The sequence below is a fragment of the Diadema antillarum genome, unplaced genomic scaffold (genome assembly GCF_040938485.1).
Source record: "Diadema antillarum isolate AM-2024a unplaced genomic scaffold, OU_Dant_1.0 seq00000367_RagTag, whole genome shotgun sequence".
Taxonomy (NCBI): Eukaryota; Metazoa; Echinodermata; class Echinoidea; order Diadematoida; family Diadematidae; genus Diadema; species Diadema antillarum.
The window spans coordinates 1,540,808-1,561,054 of record NW_027271368.1 but is presented as its reverse complement, the minus strand read 5'-3'; the positions used below and the strand labels follow the sequence as shown (position 1 = coordinate 1,561,054).

General features: G+C 36.8%; 2 protein-coding genes across 2 annotated transcripts; one reads left to right on the top strand and one right to left on the bottom strand.

Moving 5' to 3' along the window:
- The first annotated feature begins 1,055 nt into the window (after nucleotides 1-1,055).
- LOC139731243 (polypeptide N-acetylgalactosaminyltransferase 1-like) lies at nucleotides 1,056-10,817 on the top strand. Its single transcript, XM_071642128.1, has 7 exons — nucleotides 1,056-1,884; nucleotides 5,801-5,984; nucleotides 7,163-7,329; nucleotides 7,822-8,035; nucleotides 8,454-8,532; nucleotides 9,252-9,464; nucleotides 10,418-10,817. Exons 1-7 carry the CDS (start codon nucleotides 1,155-1,157, stop codon nucleotides 10,811-10,813), a joined length of 1,983 nt encoding a protein of 660 aa, XP_071498229.1. The 5' UTR covers nucleotides 1,056-1,154; the 3' UTR covers nucleotides 10,814-10,817.
- A 4,973-nt stretch (nucleotides 10,818-15,790) lies between these two features.
- On the bottom strand, nucleotides 15,791-19,478 carry LOC139731265 (uncharacterized). The gene is made up of 4 exons (XM_071642152.1): nucleotides 19,433-19,478; nucleotides 17,767-17,803; nucleotides 17,384-17,432; nucleotides 15,791-15,943 (listed from the first exon to the last, which is right to left on the bottom strand). Exons 1-4 carry the CDS (start codon nucleotides 19,476-19,478, stop codon nucleotides 15,791-15,793), a joined length of 285 nt encoding a protein of 94 aa, XP_071498253.1.
- Nucleotides 19,479-20,247: the final 769 nt, after the last annotated feature.

The window sequence follows — 20,247 nt, the reverse complement described above, 5'->3', positions numbered from 1 at the left end:
CAACAACAACAACAACAACAACAACAACAACAAAACGTATATACTTTATGTTTATGTCACTGGCATCGTGTACAATGTATATGGTGGCTGTGATCTGCTATTATGTGGCAATAAAACAGACAACGGAAACAGACCCTGTCATGCAAAAAGAGCCAGTTTCTCTTGAAGGCACATTAGTGACAACCAATGTCATCATAATTATCTGCAGTGAGCGGGCAACATTAGCAGACTGCTACTGTGGGAAACTAACAGCCGTTGATCATTGGAACCTGTGACAGTGGTGATTTAACGATACCATCTGTTCAGAGTGACGAAACGTAGTATTGAGTGGCTGTGAGACGAGACAATGCATGTGCCGAGTGTATTAGCATTAACCCTCTGTGTGCCAGGGACTTAGGATTGTGTGCACAACAATACGAGGTCTTCTGTGCTAATCGTCACTCAAAGCGCATACGGGGTTCAATGTACTGAAGGTGTATACAAGTATATAGTAAGTGAGTAAGGCTGTTGCACTCTATATTTGCAACGACAAGAGCACAAGGTTATCCCATTGCCAGTTTCACGGCTTTAGATGTTGCTATACCTAATTAGAAAAAATATATATCAAAATCAAATATGTAAAAAAAAAATCCCTTTGAGACTGGCGTTATTTTACATTCGTGAGTGAATGGGTTCTTTATAAAACACATGGAAGCATGACGATCCCTATAATGAAATCTATGTAAGATAATGTGGTAATGATGATTCTTATAGGAAATAGATATACAGTATATATATATATATATATATATATATATATATATATATATATGGAGAGAGGGAGAGAGAGCGGGGAGAGAGGGTGAGAAGGTAAGAGAGCTAGAAAAGGATGACAGATCTGTTGATCTATGACAAATTGATTGAATTAATGTTGATAGATCAATTAGCGGGCTCGGATTGCAGCAAATACACGCCCTGCTATAATGTGATGCTGGTAAACACCGTCTGTGCTTTGGCAACACGACCACCATTTTTTTTTTTCTAATTTACTGTCGCTTGGTTGGTTTGAACGGGCAGATATCGTTTCATGCTACGCACAATATCCCGTACCAGGATTTTCAGTTACGTTTGCACTTCACCTCTGGACTTTACGTTTACGGTTTCCAACAGACAATATGAGATTTCGTCCGAGAAAACTTTTGAAATATTGCGCTTTGGCCTTCGTCATTTTTGTAATTTATTCCATTATAAAGAACGATGTAATTCCCTATTCCCACCTTACAAGCGACCTGGATCTTCCGCGGCGTGTAGGTCCAGCCAACAAAGTGGAGGAGACAGGGCCGTGGGATAAGAGGAAATTGAACCCACAGAGCCGTGTTGATGGGTCTGATATTGCCGCGGGAAATGCATTTCGTGATGAAGCGGATATTGGTAACGGCAACAAACCAAAACAAGCTTTAACGGGGCATCGTAGAAGAAATAAGGAGCATCGTGCTCTGGTCCTAGAACACAAAGCTGATAGGCAAGTTGTGAAGGAGGACAACGCCCCTCTTGCAAATCAGAGGTACTATCGTACCAGTAGGCCTAATGACAAGGCATTCGTCAAACTGGACAAGAGACAAAGAGAAAACCCGAAGAGTACGGAACGTCATCAACCAAAACCAACCTTGCCTGGAAATCAGAATGACCAGGATGTACAGGGCTCATCCAAAAAGAACTCGACGAAGGTTGGAATAGCAGACCGGGAACTGCCATGGAGAGGGATTGGGAATATGACTGGACGAATTTTCCCGAATGCTCCAGTGCAATTGGTCACAGAAAAAACAGCCCTAGATCAACCAGTCATGAAAAGTCGTGTGCCTGTAATCGTGTTTGACCCAGACAAATTCAACAAGAGCCTGTTAGGTATGTACTAAAACACTGAAATTAGAATGTGTACTTTTAAAACATGAACTTTCAATGTATGATTACAATGTTTGAATACGTTCAAAACAGAACAGGATACGAATAGAACAACGACGTCGACGAAAAATGCCAAGTAATTTTTACAAGTAGTTCATGAAGTTACACCTTATTATTTTTATTTCCACATAAGACAGTGGCTGGGGAAGAAAAGTTGGTTTGATTTGCAAAACGGCTTTCGAGCTCTTAAGGAGACAAGGACTCAGAGTAGCTGAGGTGATGTCCTCTTTTGATCAATATTTTGATTTATTCTCTGCAAGGCATGCTTTACAGTTACATTACATCATTTTAAGCAATTTGATTAACATCGTCCATGCAATTTATGGTACTACAGAATGATATGGTTCTACAGTGTATTCATTATACACGTATAGGCGGAGAGAGATAAAGATAGATATGATATATATTTATATTAGACAAATCCTCTAGAATCAACCCTCAAACAGTATTCGTAGTTACATCAGACATTACTAGGTGCATGGCTTCTCCACACGACATGTAACGTGTAACTCTGCGAGACACATCTTTAAAATCATAACTGGCTCTCAATCAAAGCGAAAAGATTCACACTCAGATGTCCCCAAACTGATAACAAAATGTGCGACTGTATATAGCTGCCGCCATCATTAACATGACGCAAAACTACCACCTGTTCCACATACCGTTTTTGTTGTTTGTTTTTATGGCAAGAGTCTCTACCCAGCCAGACTTGCAGGCTGCTAATTGAATTGGATGGCAGGGGCTCATCAGATAGCACAGATATACATTGAATATTGTGACGTGATACAACTTTATATAAATATTGATATCAGATTCTGATTTACGGCAGGAAATTCCCTTCTGTTAACGCAAGTTTCTTTTATGCTCTCTGTCTCGTATGTGAAGTGTAAAACAAATTATTGTACGAAATATTTGCTATCAGATTTTGTTGGACACTATAAATTTCGTTTTAATCATCAGAAACTTTTTTGTTTTTGTTTCGACGATGCCGCTTTGTGCTTTCACGCTATCACGACTTAAATACGATGCAAGACGCATCTGTTGTTATACTATACAGTAGACTGCTAAACATCTAATCAGCAGGACAAGTGTTTGATCAAGAAGTGGGATTTGTTTGGTTATATACTTGAACTTCTAACATTAAGTGTGCTCTCACTGCGCGATTTTAGGTGGTGTCCACAGCATAGATTGCTCTCAACGCATTATATTGTTTACCATGCAGCAAGTGTTTACACTCTGGTGAAATATAAATGTCAAGGCAGTAGTGATTGAAACGGTCTGAAAAGTTTCCGGAGATGTGTTATAGTGGCTATACAATGTGTTTTGTTTGACCGAGATGAAACAGTTAAAATATGTCAGTAATTCAGGTTCTTTCACCTAAAATTCACCATTGTCAGGAGGTGTATGGTGGCTCTGTGGTACAAGACCAAGAACTTTCACTCACAAGGTCACAGGCTCAAGTCCCCGGACTGCTTCGGTTGTGCCGCCATGACCTACTAATAGTATTCTTTAAAACACTGTAACTTATGTTGGTCATAATTGGAGGCTTCCAAAATGATCTTCTTATTATCATTTTATGAAAAAATAATAAAAAAGAGGATTCAGTATGTTATGCCATGAATCAAGTGCATTGCTATGTCTGCGCATAAATCAGCTATTGTTAGGCATACTGAAGCCCCCAGATATACCTGAAATTGATTGAATCAAACAACACTCAAACCGGACAGGTGTATATAAGCAGACATTTTATCCTTATACATTTAAACGTCAAGGGGATTTATAACCATCAATCTGTGGTTGCTGGCTTACATGCATTCATTGCTTCCCTAGTGGTCAAGTATAAACAAATCAGTTCAGGATTTATATATTATTTAATCGTGTTACGTTAATAATAAGAATAACTCATTGTTCTCATATCTCCAACTACTGCGGTGAATCCGTATTTTTATCATGGCAGTGACTTAGACTGCATGTGCTAAAGTTTTACAGCTGTTCTTCCAGTCATAACTGAGAATGTGATTTCTTGTCAATAACCGTGGTGACCACTTACTAAAAGTGTTAATATTCACTTCAGATTATGTCTGAAAGCTCATATTTGCTTCGCAAGATTCCTGAATGAAACCATTGTCTCTATTCTATCAATCTCTTCCAATGAAAACGCGACAAGGTTCACACACGTATTTGTTGGTGTTGTTGATTCTCCATTTTAAAAAAATAAATAAATATCACGCAAAACGATGAATGAGATGAACTCAGCAAAATTTTAATCAAAGGAAAATATGGAGAATGAAGCTATAAAGTTAATTAGAATGTATGTAGTGATCTTCCTAGTTTATTTTCCTTAATGTTTGTTAAAAACAGTGAAATTCATAATTACCCTACAAGACAAAGTGGATCATATCACTTTTCCCCCGTTCGTACAGTTTTAGCCCTTAAGACAATTACTTCTACGGGTCCTTCTTTCTGGAATGAGTTAGATTCTGTTCGGCTGCAATCAAGTTCTCTAAGTTCCTTTAAGCAAAATTTAAAAGCCAATTTTTTAAAATCTTATGTATAGTTACTTGCTGTGACCATTTTGATATATCTGTTCTTATTCGCAATGATGCCTTGCTCGGGTGACTTCATTTGACCACATTTCTTTGACCAATAGTGCAATTTTATGGAGCATTGCATCCCTGAGTTTTACCTTGAACATCATAAACTATTTTGTACATTCCGTAGAGTTTATTATAATCTCGACATACCGATTTTCGCTTGTGTTTCGTCATCTTTCGTAATTAGCATGTTGTACTAAACGCTTATATTATTTCTTTGGAACCTTCATCCTACAAGCATTGCTTTTTAGTAGGCTCCTCATATTTACACATCATTTTATTACATGTCCTTATACATTTGTGAAATTATGTCTAAAATTGAATGTTGTGTTATATATATTTTACTCCGAAATCAAATGAAATATGAAACCTGAATATGGAATGTGGAATATGGAACTTGAATTTAAAAAAAATTCCAGTTGTGATCCAATCTCCCAATCAGAACTGTTACCATTCTTGCACATGATAGAAGAACAAAATGTCACTGCATAACTTCGCCTAATCTTATCACTTCAAATTGCGTATGACAGCGAGGCCATTTAGAATCTAATTATCAACTAATTGATATCAGTATCAATGAAGATAGTTATAATTGTTGTGATAATCTTGCTGGTGATAGTTATCGTGTGGTTAAAACTGTAATAACAACATTCTTGTGTATTCCAACTCTTTGCAGTCAGGTGATCCCAACACTGCTATAGCCCATGAAACTCTTACGGGACACCTTCTTCTTTCACTGTATACTTCGTCTCTCTCTTTTCTTGTTTTTTTTTTGTAATCTGATTTGTTACGGCCTTGTTATGATGACCTATGTCATCCTTTCATGTGAAAAACATGAGAATCATGCTTCATTTCATCTTCTTTATACACTGTAAACGTTGAAAGACATAAAGGGGAGTTCTATGCTTTCAGTAAAATGATTATCATATCACATTATGGATACAAACAGCTATACCATCACATTGTATAATACAGCGTACAGAAACATTGATTACAATAACATTTATCGTTTTTAAACGTCATGAATTGAAAATACAAGCCATTAATGAAAACATTATGAAAGCTTTACTTTTGCGAACAATTTTATGATCTACATTCTATTCAAGGGAATGAATAACGTAGCGTTTTCCTCCACAGACACCGTTTCCGTTGATCAAAGTATTTTGATTGTAAATTTTGCAAACGCATAACAAAAGGTTTGTTCTCGCTCGTGTTTATCCTCATGACTGTGGATATTCAGATATTTCAATATTCATTGCTCCTAGCTGTTACGGTTGGGCAGAAATCATTAGACCCAGCAAACCGCCCCGGAGAGATGGGAAAACCGGTTATCCTCGAACCGCAACTCGAAGAGAAGGCCAAATTCTTGTTCCACGAAAATGCATTCAATCTGATTGCAAGCGACAGAATAGCATTCAATCGATCTCTTCCGGATTTCCGACCAGAAGCGTAAGTTACTAGTTTCGGCTTTGCTATAACACGTTTCTATCAATCTGTCTATCTATCTATCTGTCTGTCTGCCTATCTATCATCTATCTATTTGTATGATTATAGTTCATACAATTTGTATATATTCCTTTGTATATGTATAACTGATTATATGTATTTATATATTTATAGTTGTATATGATTATATTTCTGAATTGATGAGCTGATTATGTAATGACGATATTATGACGGAAAAAGTATTGCGGAAAGTGTGATCATATATACTTTATTCATTTGTTTATCCATCTATCTATTTACTTATTGGAGGAGAAGGACGTGTTTAATGCTATTTTTATTCTGCCAACGGGAGAAAGATGTTAACCAGGTAATTATATGCAGCGTAGCATATCCAGTTAACGAAAATACATTCATTATAAGAGGATGAATTATGCAGACAAGAAACCTTAAGTAACCATTAGTAACTTTCGTAATGATGTAACTTGATGAACAGAGAAGAAGAAAATCCAAAGAAATAACATCAGCACAGAAAACATGCAATTATCAAATGGAGAAAGAAATACTAGATCACGAAGGTAACTGTGCTGACGAGAAATTACGAAAATGTGACTGAAAAGTAAGAGAAGAACTAGGACAAGCGAAATGATTTGATAAAGAAAAACAGAAGAAAATGTGGAATGTGATGATGATAATCATATATATTAACGTCAACAATAAAGACGATGGAATAGTGGAGTAGACTTTAGGGAGGAAGAGAAGCTGACACAAGAAGAAAGAAAATGTCAAGGAAATGGCAGACTACGATTATAAGATAAAGCAGGATTTACTATTCAGCTCGTGAAAAGTCACTCTGTGTATGCGCAAGTTGACTTAAATGAACAGAGTAAAATCATATGATAGGAAATTTCTTTAAAAATGGATATGAGATATGCCACATAATGGAATGTTTTCACTTTATTTCGAATTTCAAAAGTGAATGCATTACGACTTACGCGTGGTAGTGTCAAAGAAAAACAATTTGTCCTATCCCTATTATTTTGATCCTGTTCTGACTCATCGTGTCTAGAGAATTCGGCATAAGAATTCCAGACTTTTGCTGTGTGTGTGGGGGGGGGGGGGGAATGTATGCGTCATGATGCTGTTTAACGAAGTGGCAATGTTGATGCCTTGTTTTCCGGTAGGTGTAAGTCCATCAACTACTCATCGTCGCTTCCAAACACCAGTGTCATCATCATATTCCATAACGAGGCGTGGAGTACCCTTCTCCGAACTGTTCACAGCGTCCTCAACCGATCCCCGCCTCATCTCCTGGCTGAGGTCATACTCGTCGACGATGCCAGCAAAAAGGGTATCCATGTCAGATGACTTTGAGAAGGGGAAATGATTGCGTTGTACCGTGACGAAATACTGCACGATTAAATACATTATGTAAAATATCATGCACATGTGCAGCAGTCACCACCTTACACTAACACTAACACTTGGCACTTCTCTTCGTTGCAATTTCTCTTTTGATATCCTCTCGATGGTGCTTCAGCTACTCCAATGCTGGTTCGCCATCTCGACCAATATTTCTTCTTTCTTTACTTCATATTCATTCTCAGTTTGCGTGTAATTTCTCCCATACTTACTCTATAGGGTTTTGTGTGTGTGTGTTTTTATACGTGTTTAGTTGGATTTTAACCTCTCTGCTACTTTATTTCAAATCATAATTATTTTTTAATAAGATCACAAACAAAGTATAAGATGCACGTGTTCCCTACCCAATGGAATTGTATTTCATGTTGTCTGAATTTCATTAATGTAAATGTAAATATTTGGAAACATGCCTTTTAAACAGACTTCCTAAAACGGAAACTTGACGACTATGTTTCCCGCCACTTCAATCCACCGAAAGTAAGAGTCGAGCGATTGCTCAATCGGTCCGGACTAATTCGTGCTCGTATCCATGGCGCCCTGGTTGCCAAGGGAACCGTGCTTACTTTCCTCGATTCTCATTGTGAAGTCACTACTGGCTGGCTGGAACCACTTCTCTCTCGTGTGCAGCAGGACAGGTACGCAGCTCATCAGGGTCTGTACCTTTTTGAGTAAAATGTTTCTGAAATTGCTTTGATTCAGATAAATCGCAATTAATTACATCTTTCATGTCTGTCTTGAGATATGACAATTTATCACCGAAATTTTCATTATATTAATGATAATGATAGATATTACAATAGCAATGATAGTAATAAGGAAAAAGGATGAAATGTGCAACGTAATCGTTGCTGATACTTTAAAGTACACTGAAGAATGAGAAGCGAATGATGATGAAGGGTTTTGGTATTTGTTTTTTTTTTTCTGGTGATGCATAAGAATAATTATTCATCACAATCTGCAGCAGACGTTTATGCATTTCTCAGAAATAATGACTCTCATCTTACAATCACGAAGTGTAACCAAGGCACCCATTAATCTTATATTTGCTTGCAGGAGAAATGTTGTGACACCAGTCATTGATGTTATCAACGACAAGACCTTTGAATATAGAGGACACACTTCCCTTCCGCAGGTGAATGGCATCATCCTTGTATTTGCTTAATGTCAAAGATGTTTACAGTATACTACTGAAATGGTTAATTTAGATCAAGGTCCTATATGTCAACGATGTTTATTTCTCCCATTTAACGCTCTTAGCTTCTTTTCAGATCCTATCAAACATATGATCTGTAGTGGGCAGTTTATAATCTCTCAAACTAAAATTAAACTCTTGATTTGTCTCATTTGTGATATGACCCCTTTCCTTCGAAAATAGTGTGTTACTACAACAGTGATTTGTATTGTTCTATTGCTTACATTTTTCTATTTGTGATTTTTTTTTGTCAAACTTTAATCTTTGCATTTGTCATTGTATGAATTATTGAAATTTGAGTTTGAATTCGCACCCGTTTGAATGCAGAAATAAACTAAATTAAACCAAGCAAAAATAACTCGTGCACTTAATTTTCAGTACTGTTATGAATCTCGGAGATTTAACGTTATTTGAAGAATTTAAGTGCTATGTCTTATTACATGTTAAAAGACTGTGATCAGTGCTACTGTTTCTTGATTTTTTTTCCCGTTTGTTTTTTACATTTTGCTAGCTTCCTTTTCGAATTTTACAGGACTGTCACTGTTTTATTCAATAACTTAACTTTCATCAATGTCAAATCGAATATGAAGAATAGTTCTTTTGATTTCATATATCACATATCTTATTGTCTGATGTAATGATATTCATCAATTTCAAAGGTTGGCAGCTTCTCGTGGAGTTTGTCATTTCGCTGGACACCCATTCAAAGGGTTGACAGGGAAGCAGCGGAAGCCGATCCAACTCTGCCGATTCGATCGCCGACGATGGCGGGCGGGCTCTTTGCAATCGACAAAAGCTTCTTCATGGACCTTGGGATGTACGATCCGGGATTTCAAATCTGGGGAGCTGAAAATCTTGAACTTTCATTCAAGGTAGGTCTATAGCAAGCATGTAGACCTATGACGGAGAAAGGACACAAAAACAGACATCATTACGTCTGTTTCCATGAAATCCATGGGATTCTGAAATACATTGTAGTATGGTCTTTAATAATTTTGCCCAAGGGGTTATATTTCGTCGCTCTTAAATCTCTTTTAAACTTCTGATCTAAAACTTTTGACTGGTATCATTTTATTTCATGACTCATTTTCTTCGAAACTTTGTGTTTGCTCTATATCATTGACACGCAAGTAATTTTAATGTGTTTATTGGTATCAAAATACTACTTTTTGCATGCTATATTTTGACCGTGTTAAAGCAGAAAATAACACTTATAGTAACGATGTTGTAATACCAAGCTTAAAGATAATATCCTCGGAAGCTCGACACAGTGGTGAGAAATAGACTACTTATTTAGTTGATATTGGAATGAAAAAGTTTTTGTGGACTGTCACTCAGAAAAACAAACAAAACACAAATTTTCAAATCAAGATCCCGGTGTCCTCATGAGTATCCAAAACAGACGCTGTAGTATTAGGTCTTTGGATTGATGCTCTCAAGCAATTTCAGAAACATTTTGTTGAATATTGTTAAACTTTTGGTCTTTTCATGATGCTCCTTTTTTATCTTTGGTTCACGTTGTTTTTTTAATCGTATTTCTGTCATAAAATCGTGAGGTGCAGCCGGAATCTTTGACGCTGTTCCAAAGTTCCACAAGACGGACTTCAAATGTATTGTATTGTAAATGTCAAAATACATTGTTATGTTTTATATGTTTAAGCTCGTATCGCATTCAGATAAGACATTACAGGTCTTTTATTTTCTTTGTAGTACGGTAGACAGCTTTCATATTGAATATAAAGTTGATTCGCCTTTCTTCAAAATCCCGTTTGCTGACACTTAACCAATATCTCTCTCACCACATTTCCTATCCTAAATTTTGAAGACTTGGATGTGTGGTGGAACGCTATCGGTGATGGTGTGCTCTCATGTCGGTCACGTGTTCAGGACTTTTGCACCTTACCAAGGGATGGGGAATGCCTTGATGAAAAACAACAAACGTCTGGCGGAAGTGTGGCTGGACGAATATCAGGACTTCTTTTACTTAATGCAACCGAGCATGCGTCATGTTCAGGGCGGAGACGTCTCCAAACAGAAAGCGCTAAGGAGTAGACTCGGATGTAAGTCGTTTCGATGGTATCTTGAGAACGTGTTTCCCGAGTCTTCCTGGCCACACCCTGGTCGGCTTTTCGGACGAGTGAGTTGGATGATAACCTCGAAGAAGAGTCTCGTATTTACTTTTAATAATTTCCTTTTCTCAACGTATGAAGCTGGCGATTAGAAAAAGAAAAGAGAAAAAGATGTCGCTATGCTGCCACAAACAGCTATTGACGCAATCCTCATTGTACAGAAGCTTGAAAAAGGCAACTTTAATTCTTAAACCCTGCAAATCACCTTCTTCAGAACGAGAAGGCGAGAGGGTGATACGAGAGTGAAAGTTAATCTAGTTGTCATGTTTAAAATAATACTATCGTTTTATTGTCATACCTCTAACTGAACATTTTCCAGAATTCTGTTGTCCATAAATGTTGCACTTTCATGCGGTTTCGAAGGATTTCTGTCAAACATTCAAAAGTATTTTCTGAGTCTGTTGTTATTGCTTCAAATGTTTAAAACTCCAAAATCTCATTTGAAAGAAAATATCTCAATTGATATGGCTTCTTAATGGCATGGAATTGAAGGCCTGTTATCAACCCGTCAGTAAATGAACATCTACCTCAGCGAAGTAATGTATATGCTCACATTTTATACAAGCAAAGCCCTCTTGTTCCATATGACATCAAGAGATGGCGGCACCAAAACTTTAAAACTGATATTGCTGCATTTCAACAATTTCCACGTAAATGTGGGTTTCATTCCCCGACAAACCTTTGAATAACATACCCACCTCCGTTTGTAAATATCAATCTTTAGAAACATTTAGGTCGGGAGTGTTTTAGAAACGCGCTCATACTTTTATATTTTCGGTTTCTTATTTGTATTACGAGTGATCTATATATGTTGTTATAAGTATTTCCATATGTTTTGTGGTTCATTGATACGTTATGACTGTAATTTTCAAGTACTAATTTTGTAAAACGATGAAACCATGTTTTAGTACCTAACGCTTTATGAGGTACTAATGCATACTATCATAATCCTTGTTATCATTTTTTCTTATTATTTCATGGTTGAAGTAGAAAAGGTTATTTAGATAAAGCTTATTATATTAAGATGTAGTAAAGCATATATTCAGAGTGTGCATATATATGCCCAATATTACGACACCAAATTTAACGACACCACACGTAATATATGTGTATATATATATATATATATATATACATGTATATATATGTGTATATATATATATATACATGTATATATATATATATATATATATATATATATATATATAAGAATGATTAGGACTTCTAAAAGTTACTTTAGTGCACGCAAACCATGACATGATTTTCTTAATTGCAAATTTACACTCGGAGTCTCGGTAAAGTAAAAAAAAAAAGATGCTGTATCGACCACAAGGACTGCTCCCCTTTCTATTCCTACTTCTTCTTTACTACTTCTCCATAGAACCACAATTTTGGAGTTTACTAGTGTACATTGATGATCACAATTATTTTTTGTATGTATTATATGCATTATCAGCAATTTTGACCTTCATATCCCTTTACAAAGTAGAAATGGATTTGAAACACAACAGTATACAGAACTACTTTGAATTTTCTACATGATATACTAAAGATACTTTAATGTTTTTTGTTCGTTCTTTCAATCCTTTTTTTTTCTTCTCAAATATACATTTTTAAAGAATATGTTTGGACAAAAGCCATGTGGAAGGGTAAAAAGATTCTAAAAATGGCATTTTATTTTGTAATTTATAGATTCGAAGTCTGGCGGACACTAACAGCTGCCTTTATGGTAGCTCTAGAAAGACAGCCGCAAAGCTTGGAAAGTGCAACAATAAGCAACTCTTTTCACAGGTAAGAGTTTGAAATGGCTTAATTATACAATGTGTAGAGGTATCAAAATCGAATGCAGACATTATTATTAAGTAGGCAAGTCAGCCAGTAGTATAACGCTTTTCCACCGACTCCTCACAGAGAGGTTGAAAGTGATAATTATTTGCAGGGTAAATACATAATGCTAAGATGAATAATTAATTTAAAATCGCACAAATTTCATTATACATAGTACAGTCATATCATAGCATTTCATCTTTATGTTTCGATAAACGAACAAGTAAGCAACTACAATTTTGTTTTCTTTTAACTGTATATGAAAAGGGGAAATCCACAAAAAGCATAGTTTGTAAATTTTGTGAATCACTCCCAAATTCTTATGATAACATGCACAATATGGCATACCTCTCAATGTCGATATCTACACCCCCCCCCCCCCGCCATCCCGTTTTATTTCGTTTTACAAAATTATGAAACACTTGACAGCTCTGGGAATACACCAACAACTCTGAGATCAGACATGACGAATTTTGCCTGGATTATGACGGATCCGCTCTCGTCACCTTCAACTGTCACGGTATGAAGGGGAACCAGTTTTGGAAATGGGACAACAAGGTGGGTACAACCAAAATCTTATTCATCATAATTCTTACAGATGTTCATGGAAAAAGTCCCTTCCAACGACAACCAAAGAAAACAGCAAACAAACAAACAAACATAGATTTTTCGACATAAGCTTGGTTAGCATTCACCAAGAAACGGTTTCAATATATTTATTTTGATATATCAGCTACAAAAAAAAAAAATCTCATTCATTTTAATTCAGACACTTGCACTTGAAAAAAAAAAAGTTCCAAGTAAAAGCAATAAAAGAAAATCACAAACAAAGAAATGTAGAAAAAAATCTTGTGAAGATGAGCTTACCTGTTAGATTGTGTAAACATTACATAGGAAAAAACGCTTTATTGCTAATTAGCGGACCTCACAGAAAATAAACAAATGGAGACAAACTTGTGAGGAAGAGCTCAGATTTGATAACTTGTTTAAATATGACATAAGAAAAGACGCCACACTGCTGATTAGCTGACCTTACAGCTTGAGAACAAAATGTGGATGATTAATGATGAGCCATTTCTGGTAAGGGTCCTTCAAAATGAGCATGATATCGCCTGGAGATTTGTTTTGCTCTTTTGCATTGCACATAGGAATTTAAGAATACCTAAACACTTGTCAATAAGAGTCTTAAATAATAGCAATGTAAAAAGATAATTCGGTGCACCATTTTCAATAAGTTTGTTACCCCAGCGTTAACCTCTGATTTACATGCGTCTTGTTTAAAATGCATGGTTGTGTTCATCCTGCTTTTCATGATATCAGTCAGACTATTGCCGTCTACCTTGCATCTATTTTTTCTTCTCCAGACAAAACTTGTGCCTCATGGCATTCATAAATCTTGCCTAACTGTCGACAAGTCGATAGGAAAAGAAGCAGGACTAGTTATGGAGGAATGCTCGGAAGCTAAGCCTGGTCAACGATGGGAGATGCCGCAAAAATTTCGACCTGAAAACATATTTCTTTGACGAACCTACTTCGTTCTCATCTTTCTTTCTCGTTTTAAGTATTGTATTCTAGTAAGGCGAAAAACAATATCGAGAGCTGCAACGGAAGATGGTCTTATTCAATTCTAAGCTCTTCTGTGGTTGCAGCTTTGCCAGGTGGTACCCCAGCATCACCACGAACATTTTAATAAATACACCTAGGTACAGAGCGACATTGTTGGTAAAATGTCTTTCCAATGAATCATTGTTCCAGGAGCGATTCGAATTCAGGACCTTTCATTTAATAGCTAGTATATCCCAACTACTACACCTCGATGCTCTGACACATGCATTATACACATCCATTACACTGACTGTCAATTACATGATGATCCGTCTAATTCTTTTTTTTTTAAAGGTTTTATGGTTATGACATTTTCAGTGTACTTTGGCATGTAATTGCGTTTTATCAGCTGGTTTGTGCTCGGTTATGTGTTTTAAAGGAGAGGTCCAGATGATAAGTATACTTTTGCATTGGAACATTAAATGGGTTATAGTAGTACTGGGTTACAGAGTTTCAGAATCTATTGTGATTTAGATATTTTCAAAAGTCATAACAAATTATGATGAACGAGAATGGTGACATAGCAGCTTTACATAAGGTATGCATGATTTGGTGTCCGAGCAAGCAGAACAATTAAAGAAAACATGCATAATGGTATTTCTTCACAGGTGAACTTGTTGAGCAAGAAGTAATGTAACGGAATGGCATTGCCACATTACTGGAATAACGTGTGAGCCTCCTATGTCATCATCACTGTTCTGTGTATTTTGTTTTGTGTCTTTCAGAGAATAATTGATGTATTTGCTCCAAGCATGACACTATTGATTGATATACTACATGATGTGAAATTATAAATGGAGTGGAATACCCCCCCCCCCTTAAGCAATGAAATTATAGCAAGTTAGCAACCCATCGACTGTGTAGGGGGTGCAAACCTTCCTTTGTGCAACGTAGCGCAAGGACCAGTGTTTGCTCCATGGCATTGGCGCCATCTACGTTGGATGTGAACTTTTGCTTCTGAACAATCTCTCTTCAAACACTTGAAGCAGACAGTGTTTGTCTGAAACCAGAGACGAAACCTTCTTTTCAATACAACATTCAGGTCCTGTTTTCACGAGAACTAAAGTTTGACAAAATGTTATTTACCACTTGGGGGGGGGGGGAGGGGTGGCTATAGGCTGCCTCTCTGCAATATCCAAGCGACTGCAAGTTTTCTCGTCAGCAATGCTTGAAAATTGTGTTATCCATGAAAAATGTAAACATAAATTCCCTCTTTTCGGAAAAGGGGTCGTTTCAATATGTATCAAAAGTCACTTCATTAATTCTACTTTAACATCTGGTACCACAAGAGAAGGGAAATGCTAAAAGAATAGCCTGCATGATAAAAAAATCAGTTACTGCCTATATATGATTAAATTTTAATTGTTAGCCTTTTTGTCTTCTATGTACTAAAACAACAATAAACTCTGCAATAAAGTCGGTTCATGAAGTGTCATTCATAAGAATAACTGCCTCTATTTTGATGATGTACACAAAAGGGCTTCTATTCATCGGCGGGTAAATCATTGGAGTTGTCATAGATGGTGTTTGGCTTATTATTTTGTCGCAGCATGTGTAAGACATAATACGTTATTATAATTGAGGCCTGTTCAAAACTTGTTATTTCTTCCTTTGTTCGGTCTGACGTCATCAATGGGCTAAAAGGCGATGCCACTTGCGTGGTATCCACCGTCGACGCAGATGTTCTCGCCCGTTATGAAGAGGCTCTCGTCAGACGCGAGAAAAGCCACTGCCTGGGTGACGTCATCCAGCGTTGGCACTTTGTGGGGCAGAATGGGCGACCGCGGTTCCTGTGTGTGGTTGCATGATATGGAAATAGCACAAAGTGAATGTAGGACCTACTGATGATACCGAAATACCACTTTCGCATTGCCTGTTGGTTTGTGATGTACGGGAAACCAGTAAATTTCGTACACGAGATATTCCGTGGAAGAGAATCCGCAAATTTAATGAATACTCACCCGCCCACACACACACACACACACACACACACACACACACACACACACACACTCAATGGGCTTTCCCACGATACAGGCTTGGATGAGGGAAGTCACTAGGAATTCGATTCCGAGCAGGAATTGCGAGCCATTTTATGGAAGATAATGATGATCGAATGGCGGCGGAATGACTTAAGTTCCGGAAAGCGTGACAAGATTATAATCAGTTTCGACCAAGATGGATGAAATTGTCTCACTGTGGACGCTTTCTCGTAACTTTATTCATCTAAATACCGTCTAGTAATGTCCTCCGGTAAGAGACTCACAACTAAGAATATTCTCCCTCATTTTCCTTACAACAGGACATACAGAAGGTGGTGAGGATATAATGTTGTCTACATTTCCCATGGGTATGCTAAAGTGTGTCAAATTATCTGACAGGCCGAATATAAATTCTTCGAGTACAAAATAACATAATCTTTAACGGGTCCTCAACGAGGTACGGTAAGGTTCCTCTCAACTGGTGTCTTAATAAAACATTTCAAGTAACATAAACAATGGAAGAAAAATAGGAATTATAACAAAGGAAATTACGGTTGTGTGAGCTCTCGAATCCCCACTGATTTGGAAGAAGTTTATAATTCCATCTCAGTATTCAAAGTAATATATATATATATATATATATATATATATATATATATATATATATATATATATATAAACAAACTATTAAATAAATAAATACTAAATAAACTATTTCATAACGCGTTCTTGGTGCTGCAGAGTTCTTTAAACTTGTTTATGATGTCTTGCACCGCTTGAACAAATTAGCTGAGAACGTGGCATATTAACAACCTCCCTTGTTACTGTCTTAGAGACGAACATGAAACCTGAGGCAACAATTCGCATTGTTTGAATCGTGTGATCACATCTAATTCTAAACGTTCCCATTGCTTTCCTCTAAGATCTTCCAGATCTAGTTAAAGTCAAAATTGTGATGATGGTGATAACGATGATGACGTCACAATCCACGGTACAGCTTTCTCCCAGGCCTCACCCCCCTCTCTATGCATAATTCATCATACTTTTAGATACATAAATTTAAACATATAAAACTATTATCTATATCTATATATATATCATATATATATACATAATTATATATATATATGTGTGTGTGTGTGTGTGTGTGTGTGTGTGTTTGTAAATATTATGTATGTGTGTGTGTTTAAATTTTGCACAGGACAGGTGACATCCAGCAAAATTAATGAGATATGATATTGTGCTTACCTTTAATGGAGGTATTCCCATCACGTCTGTGAAGACACCTGCTGACGGACTGCAGTGAATAAGGAAGGACGTGAATGAAATGGAAAGCTGTGATTATTATTGTTCTTGTTTTTACTATTTCGTTGTAATCACTGTCCTCGCTGTCTTTATCATCACGATTGTAATTAATCGTGCCCCTTTCTCACCTTCTAGAGCCATTCTCATTACACTTACAAACACTTCGTGTATGGTATGTCCTTGATCCGTCCGTGAACATGGTTTTGAAAGATTCTTACATTTTTCAATTATAGCAGTGTGTAATATTATTCAAATCATACATTATTACGACCTAAAAACAAAGCATGCTTAAATAGATATCTGTCGTGTCTGTAGGGCCTACTCACCTCACTGCGTTCACGCGGATCTTTCTCGACGCCAGATCTGTGTCAAAAAATATTTCAAACAGGAGGGCAACATATGAAAGTAGCGTCATGTTCTTGGTATAGTTCATCAATATATTAGTAGAGAATACGGAAATGAATAGGATCTTTTTCACACACGCCAAGCACCTATAATAAGATTGACTTGATTGGTAGATTGGTATTGACTCACTTTTGATATCCCACGTCATCTAATTCCACCTTGACCTCTGCTGATGAAAAAGTTTACAAATCACAAATTCTGGAACTGTTTATTTACAACAGATTTTTTCTTGTGTTACTTAATACATGTAATTTAACTATTTCCCCGCTCCCATTAGCTAAGCCCTCAAATTACCATTCTTGCTTTTTCAGATGTCATCAACAGTACACTCAGCTGACAAAAAAAAAAAAATGCAATTTCCGGTGTCATACACCTTATATTGACTAATGCAAAAAACGGGATTATATGTATTCATAACTTTTAATATTCCTTCATATGCCAGTGGGGGATGGGGGCGGGGGGAGCGCACCGGGTGCCCCCGTTATTTTTTGTTAAAACAAAAGAAATAAAAAGAAAAAATGGGAGAGGGGTGCGTGCGCCCCCCCCCCCCTTTAATTTTGTAAAGGCGCCCCCTCCTTACGGAATTCCTGGATCCGCCCCTGTATGCTATATAAGTGAAGTTTTATCGGGAAGGTTTTACCTTGCTCTATCTGATAAAGGATTTCGTTTAAAATGTTTAAAAATGGCGATTGACCCGTTTTGGAATTAGAGTCTACAATGAGAGAGATTTGCACTTGAACGTGAACTGGCTCTTCCGACCTGCTTCATTTTTTCATGCCCTAAAAAGTGATGAGCCCTTGTTACAGAAGATTATTCTTGTAGATAGGTGGCGCTCTGTTTACTTTGGCGGTGACCAGATTCTCGGTTTCTCCTCATCACTAACTGACGACGTGCGTTCTTCCACGGACTATCCCCATCAGATCTATGATATTAATCAACCCATTTCCTACGAGTTCGACAAACCGGAAATATCATACTCAAGTACACAGAACACCTTACGTCATATCCGCGTCACGATACGTCATGAAACTATCCTTTATCTATTAGAAACCGCAGAGATTTGACAGTGTCGTATACCCTATCACCTCTAAAGGGCCTTTCGCAGCATGGTTGCGACATGTATGCACTCAGTCTCTGGAATTTGTGGTGTCGGGTTTTTTTTTTTTTAGTCCTTCTTCTTCTTGCACTGTCGGTATATAAGAAGTGCTCAAAAACGACGACGACGACAACAACAACAACTATGGTTGGCAAAAATAGCAGGAGCAGAAGCCACAGTAACGACAACAGCGTGAAGGAATTTTCGACATTAAGTATAATATGGAATTATATTACGCATTGTTTTATAACATATGAAATATAATATATAATTTGCAGTATATAATAGCTAATATATAATATATAATATCGTCGGCCTCATGCCAGAAGGGCCCTAACACTGTACAAAGTCGAAGGTGTTAAGGCCCTTTTGGCATGAGGCCGACGATATTATAACTAAATGTATTTCATATACTATATACTATATAATATATAATATATGATACACGATATAAAAGATACAACAATTATAATATATAATAATTCACATACCTAACGCAGACGTCTCTGTGAAATAGTTGATGGCAGCTTGCGACATTCCGAACGCCAGAAGACTTGGTGACTGGTAAAGAGATGAGAACAGTCGATTCATTCATGTTACATAGACAAAATAGAACACGCAACGATTCATCGAATAATGGATAGTCAAGCAAATTGTGAGACAAAGAAACAATAGATCGGTAAATGAGGATTAACAGAGGATATGAAGGAAGAGAGATATGAGAATAGATATGATGTTGACATACCAGTTTGAGATATAAACTCACACTTCCCTCCAGGGATATTCATAATCCTTGTCGATTGAAGGTAAGAACGAAAACAAACAAAAAGCACAAACAATCCTCATCCTTAGGCTTACCCTAGTAACGATGACTCTCTCAATATTGAGAACGGTACGCAGTTAATATTATTTTGATTTGGTGCTTAAGATGGGAAGCCCCTTCCTTTTTGTCGGTGTCATCTATTTCTCTTCATTCAGGTACACTGCTTGAGACCATTCTGTTTGCTTTATGATTAAAAAAAAGATCTCCACCTCTAGTAAACTGAAATTTCTGTCATTTCTACATACCAGTGAAATGTGGTGAAAATTAAACTTTTTTTTGTATCTGAGAAAGATGCAAATTAACATCTCGAGACATTATCATTAGCTGGAATAATTTCTATTGATGATTGGAATACATAAAGGCGATCGTTGGTAAAAATGATAAGCAAGATCGAAGGAAAAACAAAACAACTTTCAGATGAATTTCCCATACATTAACTGTGTGTACATATTATATATTGTATATTATATGAATATATGAAAT

Excerpts from the sequence above, each read along its gene's own strand:
- LOC139731243 (XM_071642128.1), top strand. The coding sequence starts at position 1,155 with ATGAGATTTCGTCCGAGAAAACTTTTGAAATATTGCGCTTTGGCCTTC. Across the intron at positions 1,885-5,800 it reads ATTCAACAAGAGCCTGTTAG|CTGTTACGGTTGGGCAGAAA; the intron begins GTATGTACTAAA and ends CATTGCTCCTAG. Across the intron at positions 7,330-7,821 it reads CGACGATGCCAGCAAAAAGG|ACTTCCTAAAACGGAAACTT; the intron begins GTATCCATGTCA and ends CCTTTTAAACAG.
- LOC139731265 (XM_071642152.1), bottom strand. The coding sequence starts at position 19,478 with ATGTCGCAAGCTGCCATCAACTATTTCACAGAGACGTCTGCGTTAG. Across the intron at positions 17,804-19,432 it reads CACAGAGACGTCTGCGTTAG|ATCTGGCGTCGAGAAAGATC; the intron begins GTATGTGAATTA and ends TTTTTGACACAG. Across the intron at positions 15,944-17,383 it reads TGGGAATACCTCCATTAAAG|GAACCGCGGTCGCCCATTCT; the intron begins GTAAGCACAATA and ends AACCACACACAG.